This window comes from Mobula hypostoma, chromosome 1 (assembly GCF_963921235.1).
Source record: "Mobula hypostoma chromosome 1, sMobHyp1.1, whole genome shotgun sequence".
NCBI classification, from domain to species: domain Eukaryota; kingdom Metazoa; phylum Chordata; class Chondrichthyes; order Myliobatiformes; family Myliobatidae; genus Mobula; species Mobula hypostoma.
The window spans coordinates 53,361,511-53,376,865 of NC_086097.1; the positions used below are offsets into that span (position 1 = coordinate 53,361,511).

At 40.0% G+C, this 15,355-nt stretch overlaps 1 protein-coding gene across 1 annotated transcript in view; it reads right to left on the reverse strand.

Moving 5' to 3' along the window:
- The window catches only part of LOC134347036 (phospholipase DDHD1-like), a 65,710-nt gene that overhangs the window by 14,141 nt on the left and 36,214 nt on the right, over nucleotides 1-15,355 (reverse strand). The window contains exons 6-8 of the mRNA XM_063049050.1: nucleotides 14,223-14,329; nucleotides 4,081-4,340; nucleotides 1,410-1,485 (exon numbers count right to left, since the gene is read on the reverse strand). Coding sequence (XP_062905120.1) covers nucleotides 1,410-1,485; nucleotides 4,081-4,340; nucleotides 14,223-14,329 — 443 coding nt within the window. The remainder of the gene's footprint in view (nucleotides 1-1,409; nucleotides 1,486-4,080; nucleotides 4,341-14,222; nucleotides 14,330-15,355) is intronic.

The following is a 15,355-nucleotide window of genomic DNA, read 5'->3' on the forward strand; positions in this document are numbered from 1 at the left end:
AAAAATCCCTTTAGTTCCAACCTCACGCTACTCAATTCTCTCACTGGTCACTTATTATTGAAGTAAGTTATGGTGTAGCACTGGCTTGTCTTTAAAATGTGGGTGAACATCAGACCCCCATTCAGATACCAATGCAGATTCCACACCAGAAGCACTGCAAGTCAGAATTGAACACAGGTTGCTGGTACTGCAGGGTTCACTTCCTGGAAACTGTAACTGCAAGCATTCTGGACTGGAATGAGAATACAAGTGTTTTTATTTCCTCATTATTTGAATGGCTATGTTAATGAACATATTAATGAATATATACTGAATAACACCTTGCCCAATTCAAGTGAGGCCACACGAGAAATAGAAACTGGAGTAGAAATTGGAACCTAATTTTAAACATTTAAGATAAAATGACGATTATTTTCAAGGGCAAACCTCAGGTATCTCAGGAATCAGAGAGAATTATCCAGTCTGAAATTAAGTTAGCTGTAATGCGGTTTTCCATCGGAACCACTAATTCAACAGTTCAGGAAGTGCAAGTAACTACTGGGCATGTAAAATGCCAGTTCAGCTCCTTCTTATGCACACCATGTTGGACCTTCCAGGATTTTCCTGAACCACAATCATGCCTATTCCTGTATTTCTCTTAATAGCATGACACAAGACAACAGTGAGTGTCAACTAGAAACTTTAATCAAGTGCAGTGGAAGAATGTAAAGCTTTAGTGACAAATAGCGAAATCATTAAAAATGATTCCAGTTTTAATTGTGTCTGCAACTGTTAACGGATATGGAAAATTGTCTTCATTGTGCTATAGCTATAGTGGTTATTGCTTAGCTTCCCATTTTTAATTGTTTTGTGTTAAAATACTTGTTTTTGTTTTACTGCGGTGCCCAGGGAATGGAAAAAAAATACTTGCTGCAGTTAATTAAACTCAAGAATGTTTGCAGATGCAGTTTCTAGGAAATGAATCCTGAATTGTGACTTCCTAATTAAATTTCGTTATGCCATTGTTTTCAAATTGACAAATTGCGGCAAATTGACACAGCTGGTATAGCTGCTGTCCCACAGCTCAAGCAATCTGTGTTCAATTCTGACTTGTGGTGCTGCCCGTTAGAAATTTGCTTATTTACATCTGCATCAGTTTCTCTTTGGGGGTCTGTTTTTCACCCATGTCTCAGAGACATGCAATTAATTACAGCAGCCTTAAGCTCAAATCAGCAAAACTAAATGGATGATTGAAGTCATTTTTGCAGTCTTAACACAAACTATCAACAAGCTAACAATGGTATGATACAGAGAGACTTTATACCAGTCACCGAAATATAGCCATGCTTAACTTTAAAACAAAACTTGTTGACAAAAAAAGATGCCAGCTCACAAAGTCCGTTATTCAAATTATAAATCACTAGACTCACCTTAAATTTCAAGGCAGGTAATTTGAGTGGCGCTGAAGCTTTCACTTGCAGTAATTTGTGCTCTAATTGTTTTAATCTGTGAAATTATATTTTAATATCAATGGATGCCCAAATAGAAACACACTGCAAATATTTATGCTTTGCTATTAAATCAAACTCCCTAGAAGTTCTTCAAATTGTTGTTCTTTGCTGTCAATAGATATCAATAAAATATGGCTACAGTTGCAGCTATATCCATTTCTTAGAAATATGTTCAAGTTCGTAACAAATGTGGTATAATAATTATTGTATTTAAACAGTTCAGCATATATAAAAACCTACAGATCCCTCTCTTAGTCTTCCTGGCATCATACATGCAAAATCATATCACATTAGTGGCAAGATTTGCAAAAATTACTCACACAGCAAACTCATTTTGTCACTGGAAAGTACATATAATTTTCTCAATGTGTTTAACTTTATGTCATAATACATTTCCTAGAAGCTGTTCCATTACCCATGTTAAGCTGTCTGGTTCATGGTTAAATGATTTACATTTTCTTGCTCTTTGAATTAAAGCATTACAGTGACAAATTACCAATCTTTTGATATAATTTTCCTATGCAAGGAAACGTGGAAATCTTGCTCCAAGTCTCTTATTCTCTCCCCAAATAATCTTAACATTCATTCTATCAGAATCCTGTAGTTCTTCTGTTAACATTTTAATCCTGCTTCCTAAACTATAATTATCCCAATTTATTTGCCATCTTCCCCTGTTGAATTCTTCCACTCTAATGAAAAACAGAGTTATAAACTCATATATATCTCAGGCATTTCTGCAACCTCCATGTAAAGATTCCTTGTCCTCAGTTGGCCCTTCTTAAGTACTAATTATTTTGTTTTTGTAAACAATATATTCTTTGAGGTTCCTATTTCAGGAGAATCTGGAATATCAATTATACTCTCCCTTCTGAGACAGAGGGTTTAAGTCCTAGTCCAGAGAATTGAGCACAAAATCGAGACTGACACCAGTGCATCACTGAGTGAATGCTATCCACTGATGACCTCTCCATTGAGGCAAAATGTGTAAGGAATCAAATACCATCTCTAGTAAACTTGAATTCCCATCACTGTATTTCAAGCACTGGTCTATTCACGGCTAACATTTTTTGCTTGAACCACTTCCCAAAACAGATCAAAGTTCAGAATAAATTTATTATCAAAGTGCATATGCACCAAATACTACCTTGAGATTCATTTTCTTGTATGCATTTACAGGAAAAAGATACTACAAAAAACTAGACCTAAACAGAAAACTGACAAACTAACGTGCAGAAGATAAATTGCAAAAATAATACTGAGAACAGGAGTTGAAAAGAGTCCTTGAAAGTGAGCCTGTAGGTCATAAAATCAGTTCAGAATAGTGGTAAGTGAACTTACCCACAGCACTTCTGGAGCCGGATGCTTGAAGGGTATTAACTGTTTGAGAACCTGGTATTGAGAGATCTAAGGCTTCTGTAACTCCTGCCCGATGAGACAGCGAGAAGAGAGCACGGCCTAGATGATGGGGGCCTTTGCTGATGGATGCTGCTTTCTTGTGGCAGTGTTCCATATAAATGTACTCAATGATGGAGAGGGCTTTGCCTGTGATGGACTGGGCTGTATCTACTACTTTCTGCAGTCTGTTTCTATGCCAGACCATGATGCAACCAGTTAATGCACTCTCCACTGCACATCTACAGAAGTTTGTCAGTTTTTGGTGATTACCAAATCTACAGAACTTCTAAGAAAATAGAGGCTTTGTCGTGTCTTCTTTGTGATGACTCTTATGTACTAGACCTAGGACAGGTCTTCCAATATGTTAACAGCAAATAATTTAAAGTTGCTGACCCTCTGCACCTGCAATCTCCTGATGAGGACTGGCTCATGGACTTCTAGCGTTTTTCCGCATGTAGTTGATAATCAGCTCTTTGATTTTGCTGACATTGAGTGCGAGGATGTTGTTGTAGCACCACTCAAAAGATGAGCTGAGCATTTACTTTGTTGCTGTTTATGAAGTTTGCTGCTTGCTGATTGGCTGCCATATTTTCATCAATGCGATGGCAACTACAATGCTAAAAGACTTCAGTTGTTGGCAACACCTTTGGGACATCCAGGCTTTATTAAGTTCTCCTCTTCTTTTGTTGTTTGGCAAAAAGATAATCTGCTGATCAGTACCTTCCAGACTGATGCCAATAATGAAGGCAAACAGCAGAGTTGTCAAGATCATGCAGATTACCTCAAATGTATCAAATTAGCAAAATCCTAAATTGCACTGACACAATTTTTCAAAGTATTTACATTCTTTGGAAAACATAGCTGTCAGTTTTGTGCTATGTAGTTTATAAACACTTTTCCTTGGCTTTACTTGGTAAAAAGCAAAACATAAATTTAATGAATAATAAAAAAAATTGTTCCTGCAATGTCTTTTTTTGTACTCTGATCATCTCACGTGCATCCAGGCTAAGCAAACATGAGAAAGCACATTTTCCAACTGCATTATCCAATATAAACCATATTCAAAGCCATAAGTGCCAATGATTTTTACTTTACTTATTACTAACATTTGCCAATCTAGAATGTCAACACACCTAACATTGATAAATCATAACTTTTCCACAATTCTAGCCATCAACCATTTAGAAGTCCTTACCGTTGCTTAGTCTTGAGAATATCATCCAGAAGTTCACGTTCCTCAAAACTCATGGAACTTTCTGCTCTCTCTTCTTCCTCATGGACCATTTTATCATAAAACCTCACTGGATACCATCCAGTCATAATATCATAAGTGATTACACAACCTAAAGAGTGGGCTACTATTGAGACTTTCCCACCTTGGACTTCAAAGTCTGGGTTTCGAGAACAAAACAGCTCATATAATCGATTTAGCTCCTGCTGTAGACCTTTTACAATCTGGTAGGGGACAAAAAAAAACATAAATGATCTGTCTACTCTTCATTAATCACGTTTTGTGCAAATTATACAAATACAATGAGACCCACATTATCCCCCTCCCCCTCCAACTTTCAAATCCCTTACTCACTCTTCCTTCAGTTAGTCCTGACGAAGGGTCTCGGCCTGAAACGTCGACTGCACCTCTTCCTACAGATGCTGCCTGGCCTGCTGCGTTCACCAGCAACTTTGATGTATGTTGCCCACATTATCAACATTCATTTAATTCTATACTAGTGTAAATACGCTAACTCCGAATGATATGCTGCTGTTCATCAATTCCAGATGTAGTATTATGTTAAAAAAGCATGCAGCTATTTAATTTAATATGGAATTATAACTGGATATGAAAATGTAAATGATATTCCTAATCCAATAGATTTCATATACAAATTTTAAAATACACTATAATTCAATAATAGATTGGGTGGTACAACTCACCTTGTAATAGCATTGGAGAGGGATAGGAACAGACAAGTTAGGAAAGCGTTTAATTGGAGTAAGGGGAAATATGAAGCTCTCAGGCAGGAACTTGGAACCATAAATTGGGAACAGATGTTCTCAGGGAAATGTATGGCAGAAATGTGGCAAATGTTCAGGGGATATTTGCATGAAGTTCTGCATAGGTATGTTCCAATGAGACAGGGAAAGGATTGTAGGGTACAGGAACTGTGGTATACAAAGGCTGTTGAAAATCTAGTCAAGAAGAAAAGGTTACTTAAGGTTCAAAAAGCTAGGTAATGATAGAGATCTAGAGGATCATAAGGCTAGCAGAAAGGAGCTTAAGAATGAAATTAAGAGAGCCAGAAGGGGCCATGAGAAGGCCTTGGCAGGCAGGATTAAGGAAAATCCCAAGACATTCTATAAGTATGTGAAGAGCAAGAGGATAAGAAGTGAGAGAATAGGACCAATCAAGTGTGACAGTGGACAAGTGTGTATGGAACCAGAGGAGACAGCAGAGGTACTTAATGAATATTTTGCTTCAGTATTCACTACGAAAAAGGATCTTGGCGATTGTAGGGATGACTTAAGGTGGACTGAAAAGCTTGAGCATATAGATATTAAGGAAGAGGATGTGCTTTTGGAAAGCATCAAGATAGCTAAGTCACCGGGACCAGACGAGATGTACCCCAGGCTACTGTGGGAAGCGAGGGAGGAGATTGCTGGGCCTCTGGCGATGATCTTTGCATCATCAATGGGGATGGGAGAGGTTTTGGAGGATTGGAGGGTTGCAGATTTTGTTCCCTTATTCAAGAAAGGGAGTAGAAATAGCCAAGGAAATTATAGACCAGTGAGTCTTACTACAGTGGTTGGTAAGTTGATGGAAAAGACCCTGAGAGGCAGGATTTAAAAACATTTGGACAGACATAATATGAGTAGGAATAGTCAGCATGGCGTGCCTTATGAGCCTGATTGAATTCTTTGAGGATGTGTAGTGTATATGGATTTCAGCAAGGCATTTGATACCCCATGCAAAGCTTATTGAAAAAGTAAGGAAGCATGGGATCCAAGGGGACATTGCTTTGTGGATTCAGAATTGGCGTCCACAGAAGGCAAAGAGTGGTTGTAGATGGGTCATATTCTGCATGGAGGTCGGTGACCAGTGGTGTGCCTCAGGGATCTGTTCTGGGACTCCTTCTCTTTGTGATTTTTATAAATGACCTAGATGAGAAAGTGGAGGGATGGGTTAGCAAATTTGCTGATGACACAAAGGTTGAGGGTTTTGTGGATAGTTTGGAGGGCTGTCAGAAGTTACAGCGGGACATCGATAGGATGCAAAACTGGGCTGAGAAGTGGCAGATGGAGTTCAACCTAGATAAGTATGAGGTGGTTCATTTTGGTAGGTCAAATATGATGGCAGAATTTAGCATTAATGGTAAGACTCTTGGCAGTGTGGAGGATCAGAGGGATCTTGGAGGTCCGAATCCATAGGATGCTCAAAGCAACTGTGCAGGCTGACTCTGTGGTTAAGAAGGCATACGGTGTATTGACCTTCACTGACCCCACTTGGAGTACTGTGCTCAGTTCTGGTCGCCTCACTACAGGAAGGATGTGGAAAATAGACAGGGTACAGAGGAGATTTACAAGGATGCTGCCAGGATTGGGGAGCATGCCTTATGAAAATAGGTTGAGTGAACTCGGCCTTTTCTCCTTGGAGCGACGGAGGATGAGAGGTGACCTGACAGGTGAGTAAGACGATGAGAGTCATTGATCGTGTGGATAGTCAGAGGCTTTTTCCCAGGGCTGAAATGGCTAACATGAGAGGGCACAGTTTTAAGGTGCTTGGAAGTAGGTACAGAGGGGATGTCAGGGGTAAGTTGCTTGTTTTTTTCCGCAGAGAATGATGAGTGCGTGGAATGGGCTGCTGGTGACGGTGGTGGAGGCGGATATTATAGGGTCTTTAGAGAGACACCTGGACTGGTACATGGAGCTTAGAAAAATAGAGGGCTATGGGTAACCCTAGGCAATTTCTAAAGTAAGTACATGTTCGGCACAGCATTGTGGGCTGAAGGACCTGTATTGTGCTGTAGGTTTTCTACGTTTCTAATTTGTAGAACTCGTGCCTTGCAATGCCAGAGACTGGAATTAAATTAAGACCATGAATAATGTGTGCGGTTGGCATGGTTTCCTTGTGACCACATGCTCCAGTTTTCTAATGCACCTCAAGTCATGACGACTGGCAGGTTAATTGGTTATTGTAATTGCTCCTAGTGTGTAGGTGAGTGGCAAGGACAGCGAGCCAAAGGGCCCATTTCCACACTGTACATCTCTATGACCAATCTTGGTCAACTGTTGATTAACTGGAACCAACACAACAGCATATTTTTGTGCACTTATCGGCAGACTCAAATTACATCAATAAGCAGATGTAAGATACAGCCTAATAGCTAGTTCCTGTTCAGACAGAGCTCAAATATTTATCCTCAGAGTTAACAGATCCAAAAATTCTGAATATTATTTTCCTCTAGCTAATGTGTTTTAATAAGCTTAATTCAGTCCATTAAATGACTACTGCAGGCAAAATAGGTTTGTTTTAGCAACTGATGTTAGAGAAATTTAAATACACATGCTGTCTGGTTGTTCTTGGGCGCTACAAGAATGAAGAATTGTATGGCATTACCAATTTAAAGTCGAGGATTACTGACAGCATAGAAAGCAAACAGACTTAAATCCAACCCAAATCCTATTAACTTCCTAATCAACAGGTCTTATCCCTACTTATATCCTTGCACAATGAAACTTTAATTCCATCCATCTTTTCTGTGTGCAGGTTGTCTCAATAAATCAAGACTGACTTAAAACTTGAGTCACTACACTTGAATTCTGTTATTATAGCTGTAAGACATCTATCTTCCAGCCTGAACAACAGCAGTTTCCATTGTTTTTTAATACTCACTCTACGCTTGTAAAATTGTAGGAAGGCTTCTGGAGATTCAAAGGGTTCAAAGTACATTTATAATTATTAAGGCCAATATTATTATAAATATACACAAATGTATGCAAACTAAACTAGCATAATTGATTTATTTGATGTCAAGGTGCAGTTATTTTTCAAAAGTATTTTTAACATCCAAGTTTTATTGCCAGAAAAGCAAAGACGTTTAATTTAAAAGTTCCAACATATTTTGATCACTGCTTTTCTATAGGTTAGGTGTCTGTCATTGCTGTAGAGAAAAGGCTGTGCTTGCTTTGGAACTGGACCCCCCCCACCCCGTACCTCCCCTCCCACCCCCCCATATACACACACACACACACACACACACACACACACACACACTTAACCACGCAGACATGCTCAAAGTTCAAAGTAAAACTTATTACCAGAATACATACATATCACCACATACAACTTTGAGATTTTTTCTTTGCAGGCATACTTAGCAAATCTATAGAATAACTGTAAACATCAGGAACTGTTACCTGTAAACAAACTGTGCAAATGCAGATATAAATAGATAGCAATAAATAATGAGCATGAAATAACAATATAACAGAGTCCTTAAATGAGTGTAGCTATCCCCTTTTGTTCAAGAGCCTAATGGTTGAGGGGTAGTAACTGTTCTTGAATCTGGTGGTGCAAGTCCTGAGGCACCTGTACCTTCTACCTGATGGCACCAGTGAGAGAAGAACATTGCCTGGGTGGTCAGGATCTTTGATGATGGAAGCTGCTTTTCTCCAGCACCATTTCATGTAGGTGTGTTCAATGGTTGGGAAAGTTTTACCTCCTTGGGTAGGATTTTTCATTCAAAGGCATTGGTGTTCCCATACCAGGCTGTAATGCAGCCAGTCAGCACACTTTCCATCACACATCTATAGAAGTTTACCAAGGTTTCAATGACATGCCAAACCTCCACAGACTCTTGAGGAAGTCGAGGTGCTGTCGTACTTTCATTGCAATAATATTTATATGATAAGTCCAGGACAGGTCCTCTGAGACAGTGACACCCAAGAATTTAAAGTTGGTGACCCTCTCCCACCTCCAATCCTCTGATAATTACAGGCTCATGGACCTCTGGTTTCCCTCTCCTGAAGTCTACAAGTCTTAGTCTTATTGACAATAAGTGAGAGGTTGTTGTTATTACACCACTCAGCCAAATTTTCAATCTCTCTCCTGAATGCTGATTCATCACCCCCTTTGATACAGCCCACAACAGTGGTGTTGTCGGTAAACTTGTATATGGTATTGGAGCTGTACTCAGCCACACAGTCATAGGTGTAAAGTGAGTGGAGCAGGGGGCTACGTACTCATCCCTGTGGTGCTCTTGTGCTGGTGGAGATTGTGAAGGAGATGTTTTTGCCAATCCAAACTGACTGGGGTCTACAAGTGAGGAAACCCAGCATCCAGTTGCACAAGGGGGTATTGAGGCCCAGATCTTGGAGCTTACTGATTAGTTTTGAGGGGTTACTGGTGTTAAATGCCAAGCTGTAAATCGATAAAGAACATCCTAGTATATGTACCTTTGCTGTCCAGGTGTTCCAGGGTTGTGTGAGGAACCAATGAGACAGCATCTGCTGTAGTCCTGTTGGTTTGGTAGGCAAATTGGAGCGGATCCAAGTCACCTTTCGCATAGGAGCTGATATGTTTCAGCACTAACCTCTCAAAACACTTCATCAATGTGTATGTTAGTGACACTGGGTGATAGTCATTCAGAGAAGTTACCACACTCTTCTTGGGCACCGGTCTGATTGAAGCCGGCTTGAAGCAGGTGGGTACCACACATTGCTGGAGCAAGAGATTGAAGCTATCTGTGAATACATCAGCCATTTGGTCAGCACAGGTCTTCAGTACTAAGCCAGGTACTCTGTTCAGACTGGATGCTTTCCCTGGATTCACCACCTTGAAGGCAGCCTGCACGTCATCTTCAGATACTGAGACCAAAGGATCATCAGGAGACATGGAGATGTGTGATGATTCCTCCCTGTTCTGGTGACCAAAGTGAGCATAGAAGGCATTGAGTTCATCTGGAAGCGAAGCTCTGCTGTCCCCTCTGTTGCAAGATTTAGCTTTGTATCAGGTTATGTCATTCAAACCCTGCCAAAGCTGTCGAGCATCTCTCGTTGATTCCAGTCTAGTCTGGAATCTCCACTTTGCCCGAGAGATGCTTTCCGGAGATCATACCTGCACCTCTTGTAGCATTCTTGATCTCCAGACTTGAATGCCTCTGACCTGGCTCTCAGCAGGTTTCAGATTTCATTGCTCATCCAGAGTTTCTGATTGGGGGAAACACTGAATGATTTTGTGTAACACACTCATCCACAGCTGTTTTAATAAGTCTGTAACCACCTTGGTGTAGTCATTCAGGTCCTCAGATGAGTTTTGAACAAGGCCCAGTCGACTGATTCAATGCAATCCTGTAACTATTCCTCAGCCTCCCGCGACCACCTCTTGGTTGTCTTAATTTCTGGAGTCTTTCTCTTTAGGTTCTATCTGTATGCAGATAGGAGTACAGACAAATGATCCGACTTGCCAAAATGGACCTGTATTTCCCACCAGAGCTCTAGCCTTATATCTTCCTAGCCTCATACAACCCAAAAGTAGCACTGTCCACACAGTCTCATGGGTCTGGCTTGCTCTTCTTTCAGTAAACATGCTTCTTCTCTCCCCCCCCCCCCCACTTACAACTGTGACACCTTTGATACGTTGACAGTTTCCAATTTCTTGGTCCCAACTGGCTCATCTTTACCATGGAATTACAATCCCTCCACATAGCTCCATCCCACTCCACGATGCTCCTGGGGCTCTTTGCTTCTTCCTTGGTGAAGTCCAACTGGATCCCCTTTACCAACATATTCAATATCTGGCTGAACTCTTTCTGACAATGAGCAACTTCTACTTCAGTTCTATTTAGTAGGAGGGGAGGAGAAGATGGCGGTGCGACGCAGCCCGTGCGGCCGCTCTGAATGGATATTGTATTTGTTAAGTAGGGGCCGTACACAATCCTGATTTGATGGAGATGGATGTGAGAAGCATGGAGGAACATCTGGAGAAACTTCTGAAATGCCTGCTTCGCTGCTGCTGCTACTGTGTGATCGAGAATCTCTGGAGGGGAAGGCCCCAAATCCTCAGCTTTGCCTATTGCCGGGGTCAAAGCGCTCGGCAGAGATGGTGCTTGGTGTTGGGAGCTCGAAGTTTTCGGACGGACTCAGAGTCGGACTGTGGTCGGGTGCTTCCAGGATGCTGCATCGGCAAGTTTGCGGCGCTGGAAGCTCATGGCAGGGAGAGTTTCTCCCTTCTACCGTCTGCGTGAGATGATGGGACTTTCGAGAGACTTTGAGACTTTTTTAAAAACCGTGCCCATGGTCTGTTCTTCATCAAATTACGATATTGTTTTGCACTGTTGGAACTGTGTTACAATTATGTGGTTCTCGTCAGTTTTTTTTGAAGTCTTGGTTTGTTTTGTGTTTCTGTGATATCATTCTGGAGGAACAAATTGTATCATTTCTTAATGCATGCATTACTAAATGGCAATAAAGGAGGACTGCGTGTCCTCATAATCTATTCTGATCTACATGAAAAGTGTAGCCTCAGGAACTCACATGGGCTCAACTTATGTTCATTTATTTGTAGGAAATATGAAACAATCTTCATTTTGGTCCAAATTGATGATTGTCCTGTTGCTGCTTCCTGTATTGGTACAGCCCTCATGTTTGCTCTCAGTAAGAACACTATTCCATTCTCCCACTTCCTTTGTCTCTGTTCTAATAATGTCACTTCTCCCTCAACTATGGCTTCCCCACTGCATATTTCACAGAGATTTCAACTATAACTAAATTATTTCTCACACGTATGTTCACATCCTTTCCGTTCTCTGCTTGGACAGAGCACAGGGTAGAGCTGCTCTGTTCCTCGCTTTTCACCATATTTAATAGAATATTCTTCACAATTTCTGCCATCTTCAATGCAATTCCACTACCAGACATCCTCCCCGTCCTCTCAAAGCAACATTCTGAAAAAAACCGTTCACTTCGTGACTTCCTGTTCTAATCTTCAATCTCTAGCCATTGCCCTTCCCATGGCACTTTCCAAACAACTACAGGAGATACACTACCTGTTCTTTTACCACCATCTTGCCAGATGGTCTTTTCAGGTGAAAGAGTAATGAATAGCACTTTTTCCAATCTAATGTAGATCAACAACGGAGAAACCAAATGCTGATTGGGTAATGGTTCTGCAGAGAACCCATGGTCAGTTTGTAGGGGTTATCCTGAGCTGCCTTTTACTTTAATTGTCCATCCCCTTTTCTGATACTGGTTGCTGATGTATCAGTTAAATGAGATCAATGCTGACCAGCTTTAAGCTGCTTGAGCAATCGATCACATTGAAGAGAGCAATTAGAAAGGGAAAAAAAAGTGCATTTTCTTTTAAAACACTTAATGAAGCACTGAAATTAAAACTGAAACATTGAGCAGATAATGAAACATCATAAAAATATCTTTTATTAAATGTGAGGGAATTACAATCCACATTAAAAAGGATAGTACTAATTTTATGCAGATTTGTTCAGCATGTCTTAGTGCTTCTCTGGTAAGGCAGCCTCTTTAGTATGGAGCATAATCTGCTTTCATTCCAATTTTGTAGGTTCTGAATTTACTGATGTGGCCAATGTAGGAACAGCAGATTCCTCTACACATGGGACAGATTGTGTCTAACAGGGCACATCAGTGGGGTAGGTTGTTAGGTGAGCACAGAGGATGCTGTTTATGATGGGCTTCTGTATGCTCCCGATGAACGGGGTCAGTTTACCAGACTATTCTGAAAGCTCCTTCTTCACTTTGAGAGATTATGGAGCCAGAGATTCACATGAGTAAGAGGAGGCTTTGAGCACATTCATGAATCTTGGAATAGAGTCTATTTCAGGAATCTATCATTGGGCAATCGAATGACATGGCCCACTAAGCTAATTGATTATAATTGTGGATGTGAGCCCGAGGAAGGACAGTGATGTCAGTCCACTCATCTTCAGTGAAATGAGAGGATCTCCTGGAGAGAGAGTTGACAGTATCCTTCAAGTGTCTTGAGGTCTCATTTGGACCTCATGGAATGTACAAATACCCATGCAGGATTTCCCCAATTTATCTTTTTACAACACCCCATCCCTTCAAAGTATATTCCAACATTCAATTTGGCTTTGCATGTATTTGCCATATCCACATTCTAAATTCCTTCAGTGTGCAAGGACACACAGGTTGCTCTGTGCAACAGCATTCTGAAGCCTCTCTTCAACTTCAGCAAAAATTTTCAAGTGAATAATCTTACTCTTTCACATAATACCCCCATGTACCTTGTCAATATCTTTCATTCATGCTAATTCTATATATTTCCTTTGATTCTTTTGCATAGGGCCATGAAACAACAAAATGTTTAAGTGGCTAAATCACTGGCAACCACCATGACTTTCACTATACAATTCGGCATTGTAAATATCAATGATTTTGTCTTGTTTACTCTAAACTAATCCCTACTTGGCATTAAAGACAAACTTTACTTAAATAATATGGTCTAGAAATAAGTTTATTCTTAGTATTTTTTGCCTGTATACAGCATTTTTACTTAAATGAGCAATCAAATTTGAAAGCGGTTTGCTGCATGATTACACTTGAAATGCAGAACCAATTGTGCCTCTAAGATATCCATCTAATTTCATCTGCAACTGTTCATAATCTCTTCTGCTGAACTGATACTTCAAAGACCTCAAAACCATGACTGAGACAGATCCTACTGCAAATTCCAGCACTGAATGGTCTACCTCCAAACATAATGCCCATAACTGACTTCCTTATTCCTGGAAGTAACTCGCAGTACAATAATTTTAATACTTATTTTGGCTTAATGAAAGGGTTAACACCTGAGAAGCATTTGATGTCTCTGGGCCTAGAGTGTAATAGAATGGGTTGGGGGGAGGATTTCATTGAAACCTATTGAATACTGAAAGGCCTAATAGAGTAGACGTGCAGAGGATGTTCCCTTTAATGGGGAATTCTAGGACCAAAGCATTAGAAGAGAGATAGGAGGAATTTCCTGAGCCAAAGGGTAGCGAATCTGTGGAATTCATTGCTACAGGTGAGTAGTGGAAGCCAAGTTATTATGTATATTTAAAAGGAGGCTGATAGGTTCTTGACTAGTGAGGGCACCAGAAGTTATGGGGAGGGGACAGGAGAATAGGATTGAGGGGGATAATAAATCAGTCATGATGGTGGAGCAGACCCCTGGACTTGAATGGCTTAATTCTGTTCCTATGTATTACGGTCTAATATTAACTTAAACCACTGTATTACTTGTAGATAATACCCATTTAAATTCATGCACTTACATACTTGAAAGAAAACCACAAACCGACGTACCTCATCCCTGTAAAGGGGGCTAGTATAATACATAATGTCCATGGCACTGCTGTTTAACATGTCTCGAAGCCCACGTACTTTATCTGGGGTAATAGATTCAACTGTATCTGGAAATACAAAAGTTAACATATAGACATTTGAACAATTAAACGAAATGTTTCAAAGGAAATTTGAATCTACAGTCCTGTTGCAATATCATATCCATAATCAGGAATTCTTACTGTGTATAACACCATAGTAATAACAGTCTTCTGTTTCCTGTTCAAAAGCCTGCTTTTCATGTGTGCTACAAGTAAATGAGGGGTGACAGGGTAGGAGAATGAAACAATCAAGTCTTGTGATGACAGGCTTATTTGGTTTTTTTGTAATTGTATTCTTTTTGTACAATTTATGCTTAACCTGCTTTTTTTCTTATGAATGTTGTATTTACGATGCTACGTGTCTGTGATGCTGCTGCATTTTGAATCAGCGCATGCATGTATGTGTACATATGACAATACAATTTACTTTGACTTTGTCATTTAACATGCAGGAGCTGAACTTGTGACTTTAATTTCCTTTCCTGTGGGAAAAACATTTTAAAATAAGTTACAGACCATTTGATAATATGTGGAGCTACCCGAGTATTGGACCAATATTTACCCTTTGTATCAAGCTATCAATTTCCTTGCAACCAGTTTTAAGTAGATAGGAACAGTTTGTAGTAGCCAATTTTATGCAAAACATTTTTGCCTAAGATGTTCCTTTAACATCTATACTTTAGCACCCATAGCAATAATCACCTTCTGTTTCTTGTCCAATGTGCATATTTTGTAATAATAAAGAATGTTCATATCAGCTATGTTCCCACTCACATAATTCAGCCATTATTCTTCTAAGCTCTGATAATTATCACTGGGTAAAATAAATTATATAATTATTACTTCTAATAACAAACTGCATCTGAAACAAGATCCACAAGCTCTGAACTGTATTGTCACTTTAGGCTTCAACTCAGAGGTCGTTACTACAATCTCATTAAGTAAGACTTTAATTGTGCACACAGACCAGATTGGAATTATTATTACAGCAACACAGGACTCAGACCTTATATTTGGGGCAAGATATTAAATAGCCAGTTGTAAAATATTACA